Source organism: Cydia pomonella, chromosome 28, assembly GCF_033807575.1.
Source record: "Cydia pomonella isolate Wapato2018A chromosome 28, ilCydPomo1, whole genome shotgun sequence".
In the NCBI taxonomy this organism is placed as follows: Eukaryota; Metazoa; Arthropoda; class Insecta; order Lepidoptera; family Tortricidae; genus Cydia; species Cydia pomonella.
This window is the reverse complement of record NC_084730.1, coordinates 1,005,475-1,028,765: the sequence shown is the minus strand read 5'-3', so window position 1 is coordinate 1,028,765 and position 23,291 is coordinate 1,005,475. Positions and strand designations below refer to the sequence as shown.

General features: G+C 34.9%; 1 protein-coding gene across 3 annotated transcripts in view; it reads right to left on the bottom strand.

The window, feature by feature from the left end:
* Window positions 1-2,389: 2,389 nt before the first annotated feature.
* LOC133532952 (choline/ethanolamine kinase) overlaps window positions 2,390-23,291 on the bottom strand; it is a 45,758-nt gene continuing 24,856 nt past the window's right edge. Inside the window, exons 4-9 of one of the 3 annotated variants that reach the window (XM_061871839.1) lie at window positions 20,824-20,976; window positions 19,725-19,904; window positions 18,778-18,907; window positions 17,327-17,646; window positions 12,036-12,227; window positions 2,390-11,326 (exon numbers count right to left, since the gene is read on the bottom strand). In XM_061871839.1, coding sequence (XP_061727823.1) covers window positions 11,222-11,326; window positions 12,036-12,227; window positions 17,327-17,646; window positions 18,778-18,907; window positions 19,725-19,904; window positions 20,824-20,976 — 1,080 coding nt within the window. In that variant the 3' untranslated portion in view covers window positions 2,390-11,221. Of the gene's footprint in view, window positions 11,327-11,839; window positions 12,228-17,326; window positions 17,647-18,777; window positions 18,908-19,724; window positions 19,905-20,823; window positions 20,977-23,291 lie in introns of those variants that run through there. The other 2 variants (XM_061871837.1, XM_061871838.1) reach the window with 2 other exon arrangements.

Below are 23,291 nucleotides of genomic sequence, written 5' to 3'. Positions count from 1 at the left end.
ATATTTCATCTGCGCGACTCCAATAACTCGGTATATGAGTTCCAAAATGATGCAGGAAATTTCTAAATATTCATTGTTTAATTTACGTTTAATCTCCGAAATCTTATATAGTTATCTCTCAATCAGCTATGACACAGTTCACCTATAATATTTAAGACTAATATTGTAATATTTGTAATGTCTCGTTTCACACCAATGCCAATTGTTCCTCAACATTGTTTTGAGGTAAAAATACTGTACAGTAGTATTTCAGTTCACCAAAGCGGTTTATAATTGAGATAGCTGTGTTGTATTTTCTCAGAAGTATGTCACAGTCTGGTAAATCGGAAAGAAACGTCTTTAAATATAAAGACCACCATTAAGCTGAATAAAATTAATGTAATGTATTCTATTAATAGGCACCTTCCATAATCCCACAGATAACTCATTTCCACACGGTTGCCCCAGCAGGTCAATAAACTATTACTGTATAGTAAATAAATATCTTCAAAAAGTATATTTATAACCCTTTATTTTCAATTAGCCACCAAAATAAGTCACACTAGGTGATATATTGACATTATATTTCTTTAAAATATTTGAACTCAGTATTCTTTTCTCTTTTCAGCTCTTTAAACATACACACAGCTATATTAATTAGCCAAACTTATAGCTATAAAAGAAAAACATATTTTATGAGCAAAGTTAATGAAAATTTATAAAGATGTGACCTTTTTATAAAGGCCTTTATCCTTTGTTTAACTTTGAATTATTTCTTATTGGGTAAAGAAATAAATCCAGATATTAGACAGCTTTCTAAGGTACTAAGGAGCTAGTTTAATTTGATTATATGGTATCAAGAATAATAGAGTGCATCTTGTATAGGTACCTACATAGTCTAAAAACATTTATCATAAGGACAATAGATATAACATCTAAACAGTTGCTCATTGTGTGACCTCTAGATCTTGGACACTTCATGAAAGGTCTGACACATAGCTAGAGAGACATATAGTCAAATAGTCTAATGACAGGACTTAAAACTGTAATCTCAGCTTTCCACATGAATCAGAGATATTTTCTACTCTCATAAAATCAAGTAAAAGGTGTTCATGCAACAATTAGTTTCATGGCAATTCCAATGCTTAGTTGCAATCAATTTACTTATATTAAAAATATAACTGTATTTACTTCCCTTAGGGTTTTGTACATAAAATATTTTAGTTAAATATTAAGCTGTGTAAAGTGTATATTCTTGTGTAAGAACATCATAGGCATATATTTTGTACACACAGTATATATCACAGTCACATAACTTCCTAGTATTGACTGTCGATTGCTCAATAGTAATCATTTTTCAGAATTAATGTATGATTAACCAGGACAAAATCCTTGGGTCCTTGTAAATATGATGTCATTGCACTGACAAAAAATGTATTTAAGTTAACCACAACTTTCAAGAATTTGTTCTAAATGAACACAGGCTGTTGTGGTGTCGCTGAGTGCGACCACATTGTGATGCAAAGGGGAAAGTGTTGCTCCGCTTCCTTATTGCTGCTTTTGACCAGGGTTTTTGTATGTTGTTAGTAAATAAGTAATAAATACTTTATTATATGATAACAAAGAAAAGCAACAGCAAAACATACATTAGAAAAAATTATTGACAGTTGAGCCCTTGAAGTTTAAAGTACCGGGCATTAGGACTTACAATAATTTATAAGTCATTAGTACTTCTGCTAAACTTTCTTAAAACACCACTTGTCAACAGCATGTTTAAGTAAATGATTTAAAAACCTCTTATGCCATTGATTGTGATTTAATAATTGAACAGCTGCCTTAGGTAAGATTCTCAGTGATAATAATCACACAAAAAACCAGTGGTCACTTAAGAGTGACATTACCTTTTCATAGCTGGTTACAGCAGACAATTTATTGAGTGCTAAATCATCACAGTGAGAGGTCACAGGAAACTTTATTTTGTTTCATTTCAATACCTAGCCTTGTTCCCAACTGACAAACGTCTCACCAGCCGCAGCTTGAGTCTCTGGGTTCATCTTCAGAGCACTAGTAATTTAACAAGGCAGAGTATTTTTTCATAATCTTGTCCGGGTCATTGTTGTTTTGTAATGTTCGTAATTATATATCTGCAAGCAAACAACAAGATTGTCCTAGAAGGATTATTTTATAATGCCCTAATGGTCGTCGGCTTACATGAATAAACACAATGAAGTTGACAGTTCTGTTCGCGGGAACGTGGCCGTTGCGTTCAGAAATTTTAACTTTTACTCTGAATATTCATGGTCGAAGGCTTCATGATAACGCCTACTACTTAGTTATTATACATCATTGAAGAAATTTGTGCAGCGTAATAGTAATACATATATAGGACATACATATTTACAAAAACATGTTTGTGTTTGAAATAATATTTATTAAATAATTTTCCAATAGCTAAGATTACAACTTCCTATACTATTCTATTTATATTTATATCACAAAACTTAAGTACTTTGTAAACACAGTCGATTTTTAGTCAATGGAAATTAAAATTACACAGAAAACTATCACTGGTACAAAAACCATAGCAATATGTTTCATATAAAATTCTAATTTTCAATTTTTATTAACCTTGCCTTGTTTTTGTAGGTACATGTTTTTTTTATATAAAAGCTGCCTTATTACGATTTTTTTTAATATATACATTTTCGGTAATTTCTTTAAGCTTCACAAATAAAGCTAACAGGTAAGAAGATATGCGCGTAAAAAGCAATTGGATACATGACAAATGTTGAATATTATAACAAAATTTAGTTAAATGGATAGAAAATTGGCCATTCATTATAAAAAGTGGAATTTAAAAAGACATAATGCGATTATAAAAAAATACAAGGCTTCAAAGTCTCGAAAAAAATTGTTTTTTTTTTAACTTTGAAATATAAAATAGTTATCCTGTTTTACAAGTGGGCAAAGTTGTTGTTTAACCGCTCGTGCGAATATTGATACCCGAGCAAGCGAAACATTCCAAAAAACTCGCTACGCTCGTGGTTCAAGAAATGGAATCTTGAGCGTTGCGAGGGTATTAAGGCACGACGGTTAAACTAACTTTGCCTCCGAGTGAAACACAAATTTTTTCACCACACCAACGCGAGGAAAATACTAACTATGAAATACCAAACAAAACAAATCCAAATGAACGTAATATAAAATGTAATATTCAAAATCGTTATTTAAAAGTAAATTCCACCAGCCAACATAAGGAAACAACTCAAAATTTGCATCTGATTACTTTGACCCACATGTGGATAAAATGCAACTTTCTCATTAGCTTTTGAACGATCAAGAGGGCCTTTACCAGTTGGTGTGGTGAAAAGAAAATTATACCATTCAATTACTTAAATGTTTTTGAAAAATAATATGACAACTATATACATAAACGCAATATTTCACGGTCAAAATAGCAATTTTCTTGATCTTCCATACATTTAGGACAGACTAATGTAATGTGACGTCACATTATAATATCATTTTGTTAGAGGCGTTTCAATCGTCGACTGCGAGCGTCAGACTTTAACTCTCATTTCTGACCTTTGTGTTGCTTAAATCCCATGAGTCCTATATAGACATTTGATCCTCAGGAAAATCAAGATCGATTGACATTATTTACAAAAAACTGTCAAGTAGGCAATACTCATTGTGTAGATAATTTTGAGCTCTTAATCTGCAATACCCATGCTATTTTTAGGGTCTAACCGGATCCCTTTGTTTGACATAATTATTGTTAGTCATAATGTAATGATTGTCAGATTATCATTAGTCATAATTCTGAAACTTAGTGATTTTCGTAAGGTTATCATATACAGGGTGATTCATGAGACGTGAGCAGGACAAAGTCTACACAATCAGTAAATGTTAATGAACAGTTCACCGTCTTATTTAAGTGAAACAATCACGCTTTTTTTCTGTTATCTAACTTTTTTTAAGAACAAATTTGATTATTTACAATCATGGACACCCTACAACACTTAATTAACGCATTCACTGCCACCGACGCATATATGCGTTCACCGTCATACAAGTTTGTTCCTAGGCCACGCCCCCTGGCAGTGAATGCGTTAACAAAGATTGAAACTCTTTAACCGTTGTGACAGCACTTTGATTATGAAGAAAATAAAATGTCACAGTTGAGTGAGATACGATTTTTCAAAAGTAACCAGATTCTGATAACATTCAATGTGTCACTTGTTATGGATAAAACAAAGAGGGTGACCATAAAAGTCGTAAATAAAATAAAATAAAAATTTTGAACACAAAAAAATAATTTAACGTTAATCTCACAAATACTGGTACGAAACAATTACTGATAACTTACTGAATACGCAGGCTTGATCCTGCTCACGTCTCCTGGATCATCCTGTATATAGGTTAGGTTTGTTAAGTGGCAATGTTGAAAATTTATGCGTTTCTGAGAAAAAGTAAATTATGACTAACAAAAATGCGGATAAACAGTATTGTTGTATATTATAATGTATATTATGACCATGGCCCGTACTTTTCATGCCGTTGACGCAAAAATTACGTAATTTAACATACAGGGAGTTACTACAAATTTAGATAACTTACTTATCTAAATTTGTAGTAACTCCCTGTAATAAAAGCTTGTCACGCTGTTAAAAACCAAAAATATGTATTATTTCATAAATTAATAATCTATTATTTATTTGTGTGACAATAAAATGAAAGTCAGTTAGACGTTTCTGTACTGATTGTCAAGTATATGTATCAGTTACCTAAAGAGATTGACAAATGATTAATTATTACGAAAATCCTAATTAGAATCATACTCTATGTAGCGTGACGTCATTTTTCTGTCAACGGCATGAAAATTACGGGCTCTGATTATGACTTAAAACTTTATGGGGAAACAATATAGACCCTATACTAACAAATAATTGGCTTGAATATCTGCTAACTTCACATTTCTAGCCCGGATGCCGACAGGGCATTATTTGTCATAATTTTCAATTACTTTTGTGTGTATTCGAGTGCCTAGATATTTCATAAATTACTAATATCATATAAAAATAAGTAAGCATACAATGCTCACTCCATACAACAGGTTTCTTACCAAAACGTTTATTATTTTCCCAGTCGACATCTAGCGGCAACTAGCAGATTCATCAGTACCTCTATTTGACACTAGATGTCGCCACTAACGAAAAATCAACAATATTATAACCGGATTAACTGGTACTCTATTTTCAACTCCTATTTTTCTATTTTATTCTTTTTATTATTTAAGGCTGTTACTAACACTTATATGGGCTATGCCTGAATTAAACGATTATTTAATTTAATTTTTAATATAAGTTGAAAATTTTTGAGCAAAACACTTTTTGACCGTCGCGACACTCGAGACATCTGTTGTCAAATAGCAGTCGTGATAAATCTGCTACTTGGCGCTAGATGTCGACTACGAAAGTAATAAGCGTTTTGGTAAGAACTGATGTTTGGACTGAGCACTATGCTTACTTATTTGCTCTATGGTAATATTTAATTATTTTCATGGGCCAAAAAATTTAAGCGCAAAAATACTTATATTATCGTCAGGTGACAAGCCTCACTAATTACCACCACAAGTTCATAGCCACAATGAACCATATTGCTATGAAAATAAGGTTGATTTTTGCTTAATTATTTTTTTAGTCATAAGTGAATTTTGTTTGTCACCTGACGTTATGCTAGATGAGGTTATACTTGGAAATAGTTATTTACGAACGAAGGGAGTGATTTAAATCGACACGAGTTGCGAATTACCTATTCGCATGTGTATCGTACAAAGTTTTACAGTACATATGGCTCTAAGTTTCGACATAGTTACATAATGTGCTAATTTACGCACTAGTGCGGAAAAGCAGCACCATATGTACTTACTGTAAATTATATTTTCACCATGTTTCGCGAATAGTGGAGCAAAATATTTAAAATAAAAATCCAAACAAAAACTAGTATGACGTTTAGCTTTTTTTTTATAGCAACACCAAGGCACTCATTCGTTAATATAACTAGTAATTTTAAAGTTTTTAAAGTGCCATATTTTAAGATATGCGTGCTATAATCACATTAATGTATGCATGTATTATAGTAATAATTACCTTGCAAAAACCGCTACCCATACATTTGTTATTAGATAGGTGTATAGTGTTCACGAATATCCAAAAGTCAAAACAAGATCATCGATATTTATTGAGCACCCTGTGTAGTATACATACAGGATGTTTTATTCCCTGAGCTAAATGTTTCGTTCTAGTTACCACCAAGTTGTTACCAGTGGTAACTACTGGGAATTTTTCTCCCACCTTTAACCAGTGGTAACTACTGGTTTCATTTGTTTTGGACTTAATCAACATTTTGGTGGTAACTACTGGGAAAATCCCACGTTTCACCAGTGGTAATTACTGGGAAAAAACCACCAACTTGGTTTGGTTCGATTTTTTTCCCGTAGTTACAAATACAAATTGTTTATTTGACCAATATAAGTTTAAACAGTGTTACATGTTATACTGACCTCCACACTAGGCATAGCCTGTCTCGTAGAGGAAATAATAAGATTAACATATTGTAAGCATTACATTAATACTGGTAAACGGTGGGAAAAAAATCCCAATAGTTACTACTAGTCAACGGTGGGGAAAAAAATCCCAGTAGTTACCACTGGTAACAAATTGGTGGTAACAATATCACGAAATCACAATGTGTCCAAATTTATATAATTTTCCGTTTTTTTTTGTACTTGCAATTGAGGGACATTTTTAGGACATGTGAGAAATTACGCTTCTGTATGGAATGAAAAACAAAAAACTGAAAGGTTAACTGGAAGAGATCCCATACAGGGATAAGTTCGCCTTTGTTGTGTTTAATTTACTCTGTAACTGTGTTTTTCGTGTTTTTATTTCTATGTACAATAAAGTATATACATACATACATACATAAAAACTATGTAATCTGACGAAAAAAACCGCCCCAAGTGCGAGTCGGACTCGCACAGGAAGGGTTCCGTACCATTATCTATAAAAACGGTCACCCATCCAAGTATTGACCCCGCCCGACGTTGCTTAACTTCGGTGATTAAATAAATAAATATTAAAATAAATAAATATTATAGGACATTATTAAGTACACAAATTGACTAAGTCCCACAGTAAGCTCAATAAGGCTTGTGTTGAGGGTACTTAGACAACGATATATATAATATATAAATATTTATAAATACTTAAATAGGTACATAGAAAACACCCATGACTCAGGAACAAATATCCATGCTCATCACACAAATACATGCCCTTACCAGGATTTGAACCCGGGACCATCAGCTTCGTAGGCAGGGTCACTACCCACTAGGCCAAACCGGTCGTCGATTGGATGAGAATCTCGAGATTGGAAAGAAATATTTATTTTATTCTGTTTTTAGTATTTGTTGTTATAGCGGCAACAGAAATACATAATCTGTAGAAATTTCAACTGGCTAACTATCACGGTTCATGAGATACAGCCTGGTGACAGACGGACGGACGGACGGACGGACAGCGGAGTCTCAGTAATAGGGTCCCGTTTGACCCTTTGGGTACGGAACCCTAAAAAACGAGTAAATATAAAAATCGGCCGTAGCAACTAAGATCTCCGTACACCCTACAGTCAGTAATATGAAAACGTTGCTGGGTTCCGCCATAGAGAAATAAGTAACTTCATACATGAGTTTTCTGACCAAAACGCTTATTATTTTCGTAGCCGACATCTAGCGCCAAGTAGCGGAATCAGTACTGCTACTTGACAATAGATGTCGCGACGCACGGAAAATCTAATGCTCAACAGTTTCAGTTAATACTATAACCGGATTGACCGGAACTCCATCTGCTTGTAATATAATAATAATAATAACAATTCAGCCTATATACGTCCCACTGCTGGGCCCAGGCCTCCTCTCATACGCGAGAGGGCTCGGGCTAGCCCAATGCGGATTGGGGACTTTACATACACAGATTCTTCGCAGATGTATGCAGGTTTCCTCACGATGTTTTCCTTCACCGAAAAGCTAATGGTAAATATCAAATGATATTTCGTACATAAGTTCCGAAAAACTCATTGGTACGAGCCGGGGTTTGAACCCACGACCTCCGGATTGAAAGTCGGACGTCATATCCACTCGGCCACCACCGCTTTTTTAAATATTTTGCTTGTAATATTAGATGTAAATTGAGCAATACACTGTTCGTCAGTCGCGACACTCGTGACATCTAGTGTCAAGTAGCGGTACTGATAAATTCGCTACTTTACGCTAGATGTCGACTACGAACATCATACACCGTGGGCCAATTAAACCCGACAGATTTTAACCACGCTTTCCTGAGGTCATAAGGAGCAAAAAATGTTCAGTATATGAGTTTTGGCCATATTCGCCGAAAAAAAAATTCCTTTTGCGTTTACTGCACACGAAGAGTTATTTATTTTTACACCTTGGTGAAAAAAAATCATTACAACGAATAAGTAAAGATTTTTTTTTTATTTACAGAAGAAAAATGCGAGCTTACTTTAAAACTTTAATATCTTTCAGTAGGTATGTCTAAACCAAGTCACATAGTGGCAGCGTCACAGCTAAAAAGGCGTTTTTGACTAAGTTATAAAAGAAACAAATTTTCACTGAAATTGTCATTATCTCTAAAACAAGACCGATTTCAGAAAACATTGTATGACATTTTAGTCTCTAAATACGGTCAAGAATACACCTATGCAATCTGTCGGGTTTAATTGGCCCACGGTGTATAAGTATTTTTGTAAGACAACTGATGTATGGAGTGAGCAGTTTATGCTTCCTTACTCAATGGTTCGTTGGAGGAGCTGGGGTGGTAAGAGTAATAACCACAATTGTTGTAAATTTACCGAAAATGCCAAGCAAACTAACTAATGTAGGTAAGGTAGATGCGGCCAAATCCGTCATAGGGGCAATTACGTACCTTCACTATCATTTCTTTCAAACACAATTCATAATTTCACACAAAGCCGACTTTATTCCTACGATTGAAAAATTTGGCCGCATTTACCTTACAGATATTTTCACATCGACTTCACTAACCTAACCCCTGTATAGCTAACAAGTGGTAACATTTTAATATGATTATTTTTTTAATATCTACATGAATTATGATTTTAATATTTTCATTCAAGTTAAGAAAATTACAAAATCTTTGTACTGTGTCCCTTTTTTTCTAAAACGCGATTTTCGCAAGCGTTTTAGTACTTACTTAATACTTAAGTACTAAGATCACATTCCGTATTTTACAGACAAAAAATGGAACTACGTTCATAATCACTTTTTTTTGCATGGAAAATATTGAAAAATTTAAAACACATGATTCCTACTACAATAAAAGGAACTTAAGTTTTTTTTGGAAATGGACCAGACTTTTTTTGGACAATTTCGCCTAAAAAGATATTTCAATAACCTTCACGCAAAAAATTAATACAAGTTAATACAATAAATAAATATAACAATGTACAAGTAAGAATACTACTTTGAATTTGTAAAAAAAACTTAGGTAATGTAATAATGTATTATTGACGCACAGATAAACAAAGTATTGTCAAACTGAAATGTGCCTAAACCCTAATGCCTAATGTGTGTATGTGTTTTTATATGAACATATTTCTATAATATATGTATTGACAAATTTTACATATTTAATTTACACAACATAATTAATGGCCATGGGTATGGTATTTATAAATCTATAAGGTAAAATGGAATAAGACTTTCACAGGGCCAAAACAAACAATTGTATGGAATTCTCTTAAAGTTTGTCTTGCCCCGAGCAAAATAAACTATGTCCATCTTACCCCACCTTACCTTAAAACGAATAGTACGCAACATTCGTATATTTTGTGCACACTTAAATCTAATTTGCTATTTTTTTTTTATTATAATTATCAGATATTCGAAATAATACTTAATTAATTATTCAAAATGAAGCACAAATGATGAAATGATGCAGTTGAACAATCTCCAACAGATTCTATTAATAAGAACGTATTATTTAAAAGCGTTTTCAATGATATCAAAGAGAAATAATTGTAATAGAGAGGTAAATTCTAAGAAAAAAACTTGCCCCTTAATTTGACATCCAAAACAGATGGCGCTGTACTGCGCCATATGTTTCGCGGTAACTGAATTGTCAAATGTCAACTTTTGAGTCATAGTTACTGCAAAATGTATGGAGTTGTTCAGTACCATCTCGTTTACCTGTCTTAGATTTTAAATATCTTAATCAATGGATGTTTGTTTACATCTAACCTAAAAGTTCTACCTAAATTCGCAATTTTCACTCAAACGATTTTTCACATATACAAAAACTCCCGATTTCACAATTTACCAAACGATTAGTCTTTTGCCCTTTTGGTTATAACAATAAAATACCCACCAATAGAAGACTTCTGAAACTGTTTTAAATGGTAAGGGCGGATACCATTACGCGGTGGGGGGGAGGGCTGTCATGGGGATCATAACCCCCCCCCCCCCCTTTCGGGGCCTTGGGCTGGGTCTAGGTCTACAACAGGGCTTCCCGGATAACTGTGCGTCGAGGGCGTTGCTTATAAATAAATAAAGAAATAAATATTATAGAGACATTCTTACACAGATTGACTAAGTCCAACGGTAAGCTCAAGAAGGCTTGTGTTGTGAGCCAGACAACGATATATATCATATACAAATACATAAATACTACCCAAAAATGTACAAATTGTTTGTTTACTTTTATTAAAATACATGAACTGTAGGACTGATGTTTATTGTTCCGATGTAGCCCACAAGATGGCAGAACCTACTATGCACAAGAAAACACGTGACGTGTAAATGTGCATGTTTATGGTTCCGATTCAGGCCACAAGATGGCAGACCCTCCAACGCGCACGGTCCCTATACCTAAAGATACAGAGTATAGACATATGTCAATGATGGTAGGTAGTTTTGGATCAGAGGGTGTCTCAAAAAAATTGCAAGTTACCAAGGGCGTCACAGTAAAATAAATATTTGGGAATTCCTGCTTCAGGATCCGCCTTTCTTTAGGAACTGCGCGAAGATGAGGACAGTTTTAATACATTTTCCAAAAAAAACTTACTGGTATTTGTAAATTATATACATATGTTTAAATTGTCAAACGTTCAAGGATTCCACTGAAAGTGTATCGCACTGCACTCATATGTCGACCTCGCAGATTTTCCTCTTCTGCGGCCCGAACTTGTCTTTCTTCACTTCCTGTTTCATCCGGATGTAGGATTCGAGCCGTGTCATGGCGAATTCCTGAAGATAAAAATAAAACATTTATTTATTTATAAAAAACATAGTAGACTTATCACATTACTGTAAAATTCCAGATCTAAACTTATGATAAAACACACACGCACACGCACACGCACACACACACACACACACGCACGCACGCACGCACGCACGCACGCACGCATGCATGCACGCACGCACGCACGCACGCACGGACGCACGCACGCACGCACGCCCGCATGTACGCGTCGTGGCGTGCGTCCTTCGTATCGTTCGCGTAGTAATTGCAGTGACTTACATATTATTTCCTATACAAATACAGACTTACCCAATAACCGAAGGGGATCTGGCTCTTGCTGGCATTGACTATGGACCAAAGACACCACAGCAGATGAGTCGCGAGCGTGAACGCGTCCACCTCGTTGAGCAGATAATTCACGCCGTCGATAGATGGCGTTGCATTCTTCGTGTCATTCGCGTAGTAGTTGTAGTGCTTTATATATTATTTCCTATAAAAATATAGACTTACCCAATAACCGAAGGGGATCTGGCTCTTACTGTCATTAACTATGGACCATAGACACCACAACAGATGTTTGGCGATCGTGAACGCGTCCACCTCGTTGAGCAGATGATTCACGACGTCGATAGATGGCGTTGCGTCCTTCGTGTCGTTCGTACAGTAGTTGTAGTAATTTACATATTATTTCCTATAGAAATATAGACTTACCCAATAACCGAAGGGGATCTGGCTCTTGCTGGCATTCACTATGGACCAAAGACACCAGAGCAGATGAGTCGCGATCGTAAACGCGTCCACTTCGTTGAGCAGATGATTCACGTCGTCAATAGATGGCGTTGCGTCCTTTGTGTCGTTTGCGTAGTAGTTGTAGTGCTTTAGGTATTCGCGGATGAATATTTCCTATGGAAATTTTGATGGATTTTAGTTATCAAGTTTAAATTACGGTATCTATGGGTTTTTTTTATTAACAAAGATATAATTAATAAGAAATTGTAAACTGTTGGAAAGTTAGTAACCTTAAAGGAAATTTTGATGTTAGTAAACTTTTCTGATAGAGTCCGTCTAAGCTAACTCTGCGCCGACTTAAATACCACCAAGTGTGACATGTAAAGCTCGGAAACCGGTTTAATTTCTAAACCGTTATTATGTACTTGGCGCGAAACCTTTTAATTTCGGTTTCGTTCGTAAAACCGTTATTTTTAAAGCGGCTTTTAGTAGAACATTCCCACAAAGTTCTTGTGAGATTAACCGGTTCAGAACAAAAAACCGGTTTCTTCGTATATGTCTTTGTTTAGGCGGCAGACCACCAGGCCGGACGGCGGTCTCGTCGACGTCGAATAAACCGGTTTATTTAGGTTACAAGAAAGTTTTTTTTTATTATGGCAACAAATCAAAAGATACATTAAATGGACTACAGAGAAGACAAACAGTGCCGAAACATTTTTCAAGTGTTATAGGAGTTGATACATGAGTGGTAAATATAGATTAAAAGTTCTTAAAACGTCCGCATTCTTATGAAAGTTCGGAGTAAAACCAAAATAAACCGGTATTTACCGCTATTTTTAAAACCGGTTCTGAACCTTGGTGGCGTGTCATTATAAACAACATATTTTCAAAATAAATTTGATATTTATGAAGACATATCCACAATTTGTCGTTACAAATGCCATGAGTTAGCTTGGTCCGACCCCATTAAATAAATAAATAAAAACATATGCACTAAAAGGTCTTAAAAAAATGTATCAATATCAAAATGGTGTTTAAAATGTCGCAGATTGTTTTAAATTTATTTTCAACTATTATAGTAAAGTATCGTTAAAATAGCGTACACTGAACGATTGTCAATGTAACACTAAAAAACATTTACTAAAAAGAAAAATAACGATAAGCTTTTAATATTTTAAATTGGGCCTCAAGTTGGTCATGACAATACTGACAATAAAGACATAAGGGGGTTTTAAGATAAAAGTGGTACTTTTTTCGAAAAACTAACAGCTTTGGGCTATTTTGAGTTAAAATCTAGAGGACTATTGAATATTTCAAAAATAATACATAATATGTATATACATATTACCAGTTTAACTTACAAAAGTTTCGAGTCATTTTTGTGACGGTCCATACAAAATGTATGTTAAAATGCATCGCAAAACTGTCATTATTTTTTCTTTTTGTTTACTCAGTCAAATTAACCTAGAAGTTATGGGTTTTTCGAAAAAAGTAAATGACCCATTGTTTTCTGAAAATTCACATAAACATATTTTTGTGTTCCGTACTAAATAGGACCACTTAATTTTATAAAAAATATATGACATTAACTAAACAGCCAAAATATTTCTTTTTTTATTTTATTTACTTTTAACCGTTAAGCCGAAAAAATCATAAGCGGTCCAATGTTACAAAAAAGATTTCGCATTACTTCGCTGTTCAATTTTTTGTATAAGTGGGTGAATCAACTCTTTCTTGTCCCTCGTTGCCATAGTTACGTTCTCCTGGGTCACTCTTAAAACCCTGGTTATACAAATAAATAAATAAATTGGTAAGCTCAATAAGGCTTGTCTTGTGGGTATATTGACAACGATATATAAATATTTATAATTGCTTAAATACATAGAAAAACCCATGAAACAGGAACAAATATCCGTGCTCATCACACGAATAAATGCCCTTACCAGGAGTTTAACCCGGGACCATCGGCTTCATAGGCAGGTTCAGGGTCACTACCCACTAGGCCTGACCGATCGTCTAAAATGGTAATGGTATTTAATATAACGAAACACACATTTTTATGACAGTTACAAGCCCTTTCCATAATGGGTCATCAACTTAGTATCCCCGTATTAGTCGAACGTAGTATAAACAACGCTACTGTCTAATGTCCCGTGGCTGACAGGACAGAATAACAAAAAAAATGTTGATCCACCCAGCTAACGCATGTGCAGTAATATATGATCACGCGCCATATTGCGGAATTTCATTGGAACCAAATTATTCATACTAAACCGAACTGTCATCCTATACATGAGAATAACAGCGCCCTCTTGATAATGATCGGGCTTTATAAAACTTAAATACAGTTTATTTTGTATGTATTTGTGTACAGTTAACAAAAACGTATGTTGACGTCATACGCATGAACTATAAATAATTAATTATCGTTGCATTCGTTTTCATTTGTTTTAATGTATGAAACGAATGGTTTAGAACAAAAAATGCAAACCGCGAAAAATCTAATTAACAAAACCGGTTAATTGTATATGGTTACCGGTTTCAAATTTACCGGTTAATGGCAGAAAATTTAACGAATCTTTTCTTGGCAACGTATCTTATAGGATACATAATTTTACACTCTCTTTTTGTATTTATCTCGTAGACTTTTTTAATTTGCCAAGAAAAGGGTTAAATGTCCCATTAAATTAGGTCGAAGTCTTTGCGCGAAATCTTTTTACTGTAACACCACCGATGCTCGCGTTTATTTCTCTTTCATATAAAACTCGTCAGAAAGAGACAAATTTATCAATAAACGCGAACATCGAACGAAGAAATAAATTTAGAAAACCGACACTCGTTTCAAAAATTATACTTTTTTTTCGCTCGGAGGCGGCGCCATTTTGAAATACCGTAACGTCAGGTCGTCCTCAGCCGAGTTGTCTATGGGACACCATAGAGCTCCGGGTCTAAAAATGAAGCATAAACACACAAGCTGCGTAGTGGCAGAATCCCCCCAATATACCAATGTGATTGATTGTGGCAACACTACTCAAATTAAAAAATATACCTTTAGGGCTCTTTAACAGTTTAGTGACATGAGAAAGTATTCCGTGCAAAACTGTCCCAATAGTAACATCTTAGTAGCAAGGCTCGGAACCGGTTTATTCTACATACAAAAAATACCGGTATTATAACGTTCTTTTTCGTTATTTAGTTTATTACTTCATTTTTAATGGGACTATCTAATAATGCGAAGTTGTTGCCTAAAAACATGATCCAGTCCTACGTAAAGAGTATAAAATAATTAAAAATATTGGGGTATTATGGGAATTAAAAATAAACCGAGCCCTGCTTAGTAGAATATGGAGAAGTTGATGTCGATCAAAGGTATTATGTAAATGAATCAATATACATAAGAATACTCCTTGAAATTTGGCACAAATCCGCCTAGCTAATAAACTTGCTATTTACTGTGTTTTTGTAATTTAGGATCTAAAACTGAAAATGTGACATATTCATTTTTTTCCTTTATCCAAATAAAGAACCTGGCAAAATTAAGGAAACCGGCCTCTATACATCGAGATATCAAAAGTTTGAATCAGAAACATGATTTCGTATTTATACTTTTGCACCGAATCATATGGCACCAAAAGGCAACTTAAAAAATGTGCCGCATTTAACCAGTTCCGTGATAATTTTATAGAGGCTGCACTTCTTAACTTTGTATGGATTATTATTTGGTGTTGCCATAGGGGACACTTTTTTTCTAATAGTTTAGAAAAAATAAAAATGTCACGTCTTCAAGTTTTTAATCCTAAATTACACAAAAATGGTAAATGCCAATTATTATTATTTATTTATTATGATTTGCCAAGCGGTGCAATACAAAAAATATTTATAAATGTCAAATTATAAAATAAGATTGCTTGAGTATTCACCCAATTACAGGCAAACGCGGCATGCATGTAACAGATGTTGCTTACTTTTTTTTATCTTAAGTAAACAAACAAAACAATAAATAAGGTAATGTAAACAAGGGTATATAAACAAGGTAATATTGGAATTAGTAGAATACAGAATATTTCATTTTTGTTAAGCGGATTTGTAGGAAATTTCATGGAGTACCGTTATGTATTTATCATATACATAATATACCATTGATCAACATCAACTTCTCCACATTCTACAGATGCTACAATTATGATAGTTTTGCACTTAACTGTACCTAGCAATACACATACAACAGCCAATTGCCTGGTTAATTATTGCATTGGGTATTTTTATGGTTTAAGTTTGATAACAAACAAATAATAATTTGAAATAGAAATACAATTTTTTTGGGTGTTGCCGCAACCAGACTATTTGTTTTTTCACTTAAATATTGTCCTTTGTTCTAAGAAATGAATATTTGTATGATATCGGAACGGTTTTCAAATGTTTTTGGTTAAAGCTTCAAACTTTAATTGATTATAACTTGTACATTTTTTGTTAAACATATCTTAGGGTCTATCAACTTTTTCTAGCTTTTATTGACCTGGTGATGCTGCTGTGTCGTGGATCACTATGGACGTAATCAACATATTCAGTGCCATTTTCTTTCTCTAAATATAGGTAACTGAAACGAGTGTGTATAAGAAATTCACAGAAAGAAAACGGGTATCACAAAACATTAATTTTGAGATAAATAATTTTTGTGTCAGGCCAGAGGAATTATTCTCCCATCTAAAATAATCTTATAGACAGACGCAACTCACACAAAAACATATTTGCGTGTGGTATTAAATAAGTGTTGTCTATTTAGTTTTCTGAAAAAAAAAAGTTGATCGACCCATTTCGTGAATTCAACTGTGCAATATATGTTACAAATTCAAATGTTTTTCTATAAGTATCATAAAAGCCGAATGTTGAATAAAAATTTTTTCATGAATATTTGTATCAAAAATACATAAACATAATATACATTTTGACACGCCTCTTTTATCTTTTGTATCGCACTGTAACAACATTTGAAAACCATTCAGTTTTGTATGTATGATGAAAAATACGAACCTTATAATTTGTTATAATTTTCTAAATTCTGGAACTTAAAAAGTATAATAACAAAAACCGGTATAAACCGATGGTAGAGATAACCGGTTACTCACATTATTAAGCAAACCGTAATTACAATCATCCATAATAATATCCAACCAAACCATACTAAACCGGTACGTCGCAAAAATAACCGGTTAACTCATACAAAAAAACCGGTTAAACCAGCACACTAATTTAAAAAACAAAAAAACACCAACCTTTTGCTCTAAATTCGGGTGATTCTCCTGATTCTCATAATAATAAGGATGTTCAGGGTTCGTATAATCATAGCCCCACTCTTGAAAATGGTTGGCTATATCGAAACCCCTGTGGTTATATGCACAGTACTCGAAATCTATCAGTACGAGCTTGGGTTCCCCAGAGTCTGAGATGTGACTGGATTCAGAGTCGACTGTGTTCGCGTCTTCGTACTGCGAGAGGGGGTCGAAGGATTTTCTAGGACTGTCCTCTGGGTATGTATGTAGTCTGTATGATGGTTCTTCGTCTGTGTGAATGTCTTCTAGCAATAGAATGTTACCTGTAATTTAATATTGATCTTTAGTTCTGAACCCAGAGATCTACAATGTTACACTTACTGCTTGGTGATAGTTTCGTACTATAAATTAAATTAAATCTTATACCTTTAAAAGAGCAATTCTTGTATATATATATATATATATATGTATATATGTATATATATTTCCGGGATCTCGGAAACGGCTCTAACGATTTTGCTGAAATTTGGTATATGGGGGCTTTTGAGGGTAAACAATCGATCTAGATTAGTCTTATGTTTGGGAAAACGCGTGTTTTCGAGTTTTCATGCGTTTTTCTTTCGACGCAGAATATGGTCGCTAATTTCGTGTTGCCGGCCACTGTCCGTCTGGTCCAGCGGGTTAAGACGCGGACTGCTAAACGAGTGCTACGGGTTCGAATCTCGCCCGGTGTCTAAGTTTTTTTTTTATATGTTCAGGTTTATATATAATTTTTAAATTTTTATTGTTTTAGACAAGTTTAATGTAGTAAAAAAATGTAGATAAGATAATCTACCTATACACCACCATATTACAATAAATAGTTATAACCGAGCAATGCTCGGTCGCCCAGGTACTAATCATTTAATTCAGGCATAACCCATATAAGTGTTAGTGACAGCCTTAAATAATAATGTTAAACTATGAATATAACAATTTCCTATAATCTACCATGCAACACGTATACTTAGGGCTAGGACTATACAATACCGGGTGAGCAATACCTACACTTTGATATAATAAAAGGGTGGTTCTATTAATATTAAAATTACGTTTACAGTACATATGGGGCTACTTTATAGCACTAGTGCGAGAAGTAGCATATTATGTTACTGTGTCGAACATTTAAAGGGCCATATGTACTGTAAAACGTTGTACGATACATGTTCGAATAGGTAATTCGCAACTCGTGTCGATTTAAAACACTCCCTTCGGTCGTGTTTTAATTTATCGCCACTCGTTTCGAATTTCCTATTTTTCGCACTTGTATCGTAATGTACTATTTTGACTAGCTTCAGGGAGTTATTTACTATAAAGTATAGCCCAGGATCGAGATAAGTGACGTTCACGTAAGGCCTATGTTCAGCAGTGGGCAGATTGAAGGCTAAAATGATGATGATGAAAAATAAACTTACCCTCCTGCATATCGTTGTGGCAGAAGACCACGGGAGAGTCCACTGTGGACAGGAACTTCTTCAGCCATTCCACCTCCTTCTCAAAATCTACAGCTTTTAACCGCTTAATGATGTTGTTTTCCTCTTCATTCTGCAAATAATTAGTAATTTACGATTAAAAATGCGAAAAATAGAAAATTCGCGTGGTGGAAACTACATGGTTAATATAAAATTATATCTGATAAAAAGCGGCCAAGAGCATGTCGGGCCACGCTCAGTGTAGGGTTCCGTAGTTACTCTTCCGTCACAATAAGCTAAACTGGAGCTTAAAGTATAGTAAATTGTTAACCAAGGAATGAAACGGTACCTTTCACCCGAGTTAAACAAATAGGCTTTGCATAATCAGTACCTAATTAAAGTAAGTCTTTTTACTATGAAGGGAAAACTTTTTGCGATAACTCAAAAACAGCTAAACTGATCATGTCCGCTATAGTTTTCATTTAATGTCTTTCTTAAGCTCTACTTCCACGATTTTTTTCATATTTTTTGACCTATGGTTCAAAAGTTAGAGGGGGGGGAAACATTTTTTTTTTTCTTTCGGAGCGATTATCTCCGAATATATTCACTTTATCAAAAAATGTTTGTTGAAGACCCTTATTAGTTTTGAAAGATCTTTCCAACGATACCCCACACTGTAGAGTTGAAGCAAAAAAAAATTCACCCCCAATTTACGTGTAGGGGAGGTACCCTAAAAAAAAAAATTTTTAGATTTTATTGTACGACTTTGTCGGCTTCATTGATTTATATATCCATGCCAAATTTCAGCTTTCTAGCACTAACGACCACAGAGCAAAGCCCCGGACAGACAGACAGACAGACAGATAGACAGACAGACAGACATGGCGAAACTATAAGGGTTCCTAGTTGACTACGGAACCCTAAAAAAAGAAGTGACGAAATATAATTACCTTGCCGGTCCCCGTGAGCCTCTCTTCTTTAGCCGTCTTTATCCACTTGCCCATGGTCTTCCAAAGCCAGTTAGGTTCCTTGGACAAGGGAATGTCCATGGAATGTATGGCGGCCATTTTTTCGGCAATCTTCATAGATAGCGCTGGCTCGGCGAGCTCTTTTGTGAGGAGGGATCGGGCCTGAAAGGAAAGTTATTTTTACATCACCTATTTGGAAAAGGGCCTTTTCTTTGGATCAAAGTGGCACTTTTCTACACTGCTACGAAGAATCAAAGTGGAACTTTTCTGTTCTAGGGCACTATTTTTATCTTTGAAACTATATATTCTGAAACGTAATCATTTCCTCATAGGTTATGTGAAAAGCAGTATGTGTCACATGTAGCAAACTTATTTCCACTTCCTCCCTGCTAGGAGGGAGCAAAGTAGCAATTTTCTTCCCTGCTATGAGAGAGCAAAGTAGCACTTTTCTGTTCTAGGGCACTATTTTTATCTTTGAAACTATAGTATAGTGTTGTGTTCCTGCCGGTGAGTAAGGTTGCCAGAGCTCAACGAGGGGGGTGGGGTTAGGGTCGGCAACGCGCATGTAACTCCTCTGGAGTTGCAAGTGTACATAGGCTACGGAGACTGCTTACCATCAGGCAGGCCGTATGCTTGTTTGCCACCGCCGTAGTATAAAATTTTTTTATATATTCTGAATCGTAATCATTTCCTCATAGGTTATGTGAAAAGCAGTATGTGTCACATGTAGCAAACTTATTTACACTTCTTCCCTGCTAGGAGGGAGCGAAGTGGCACTTTTCTTCCCTGCTATGTGAGAGCAAAGTAGCACTTTTCTGTTCTAGGGCACTATTTTTATCTTTGAAACTATATATTCTGAATGCCTTATGGCATTAAGTTCGCCTTTTGTACAGTGTGTTTTCGTATATGCAATAAAGATTCAATAAAATAAATAAATAAACGTAACCATTTCCTCATAGGTTATGTGAAAAGCAGTATTTGTCACATGTAGCAAACTTATTTCCACTTCCTCCCTGCCAGGAGGGAGCAAAGTGGCAATTTTCTTCCCTGCTAGAAGGGAGCATAATCTGAAGACACTCACGGGAATATATTCCTCTATCCTTCCTCCAGAGAATACGCCGTACAATTTGGGCCCCAGCCGCCGTTCTGACAGAAGTGTGAAAATGACAGATTCCGTCACGATAGCGTCCATAGCCCGCTGCCCGTGCACCTGGCCGTATATCCTGAGCAAAACCTGTAAAACAAACCTTATATAAATTAAAAATTTTAGATTTTGATAAAACCTGTCTACTTAAGAAACAGCGCTACAAAACCTGCTTTCAAATAAAAACCGCATCCAAATCGGTTTACCCGTTTAAGAGCTACGGCGCCACAGACAGATATACACACTTTTACGTCGGGGGTTAAAAATATTGTGATAACAAAAGCCTTATATAAATTTAAAAGTGGATTTTTTTTCTGTTTGGGTGAGACTTGAACTCACAAAACTGGATCGCTACCCCATTCCTCTGCCATCTGAGCTACCAAGACCTCATCCAATATAGGGAGCGTGCATGAACTGTAGGAGGCAGCACAGGAGCCGTCAGATTTTTGGCGCGAGGCGTAAATGTGATGTTTAATGTTCCGATGTAGCCCACAAGATGGCAGAACCTACTATGCACAAGAAAACACGTGACGTGTAAATGTACATGTATATGGTTCCGATTCAGGCCACAAGATGGCAGACCCTACAACGCGCACGGTCTCTATAGTGATCCAATGTAGATATATAAATAGACAGACAGACAGTGGAGTCTTAGTTATAGGGTCCCCTTTGGGTACGAACTAAAATCATAATAAAGAAAGCGGTAATATTTCATTTAAAAATAAATTGCTTAAAAGTTGTAGAAAGACTAATTAATGTAAATGTGTAATTTAATATAGTATAATGTAATTACTAACAAACTATATGGGCCTATTTGACCTGAAATAAATGTATTGAATTGAATTAAAACATCAAGGGCAAATTGTTAGCAAAAACACCTTGGCAAAATATACTACGCAAGTAGGTATAACTAATATAATTGTATTGCTGTTATCTGTCATGTCGGCAGACATATCAGTTGTACAATTACTTCTTAGACTTGTAAAGCGTAGTGTAAATACACATGATCAGATAACGTAAGTATTCGTAAATATATCAGTATATTTTAATCTTATGATAATAGATAAGTGCAGAAAATAGGGAATTCGCACGTGTATCGTACGTTTTACTTAATTTAGTCGTTATCTTTTATCTATTTTTCAATTTGTTCACTCTATATTATTTTATGTATTTTTCCTTCATGTCTGTTACCTTTCGTGATTTTTCGCACTTGATGGTCTCATCGGAAGATCAGCGCTGGAAGCCACCAGCAACATGCTGAGATGAGGCCATTTCGTGGCACTTTATACTTCCTTTGTTTTTGTTATATCATGTAATTTATATAATGTGTCTTGTTTGTGTCTACGAATAAAAATTATTCTATTCTATTCTTTTACAGTACATATGGCTCTAAAGTTTCGACATATGCACGGAAAGTGCTCATTCCCGCACACGTGCGGGAAAGTAGGACCATATGTACTGTGATAGTACATTATTGCAGAGGCCGGGAAAGGGCAATTCGTGGATGAGTCTGAATTTCGAAGACATATTTGACGACCGGTTTGGCCTAGTGGGTAGTGACCCTGCATAGGAAGCTGATGGTCCCGGGTTCAAATTCTGGTAAGGGCATTTATTCGTGTGATGAGCATGGATATTTGTTCCTGAGTCATGGATGTTTTCTATGTATTTAAGTATTTATACATATTTATATATTATATATATCGTTGTCTAAAGTACCCTCAACACAAGCCTTATTGAGCTTACTGTGGGACTTAGTCAATTTGTGTAATAATGTCCTATAATATTTATTTATTTATATATAGTGTTTTTCTCCAAACTTGCGAGGAAATAAGGCAAAATAATCATAATTTAAGCATCAACCAGCACTCAAATCGAACCATCACATCAAAAACGTCAAAACAAGAGAGAGAGAGAGGAAGAGGAAATTTGAAACAGAGGTGGATTGTCAAAGAAAACTTTGTAGCCATAGTAAATTTACTGGCATCTTTAGCCACATTATTAAAACTTTTAGAACGCCATTTGACTTTGCAGCGAGCGAGCGATGGCGCCATCGCTCGAATGGATACCGACATACCTTTGGCCTTCAATCTATTAGATGGCGTTACTTTTTGATATTTAAAAAATTTAACACATATCAGTTAAAGAATGACGTCAGCCAAATGACGTTCTAAAATTTTTAATCATGTGTCGAAAGGTGGCAGTGAATTTACTATGGCTACAAAGTTTTCTTTGACAATCCACCTCTATTTTTTTTTTTTTCTTTTTTTTTTTTTTATTATCACAAATAGTATGGTACATTTTAAACTTGTGTTATGTTCACCAAACTTGCGTTTCAAAGACTCTTTGGCCAAAGTAAGTGATTTTTCACTATAAGCGAAGTCTTCTGATCTGAATTCGTTCGGTAA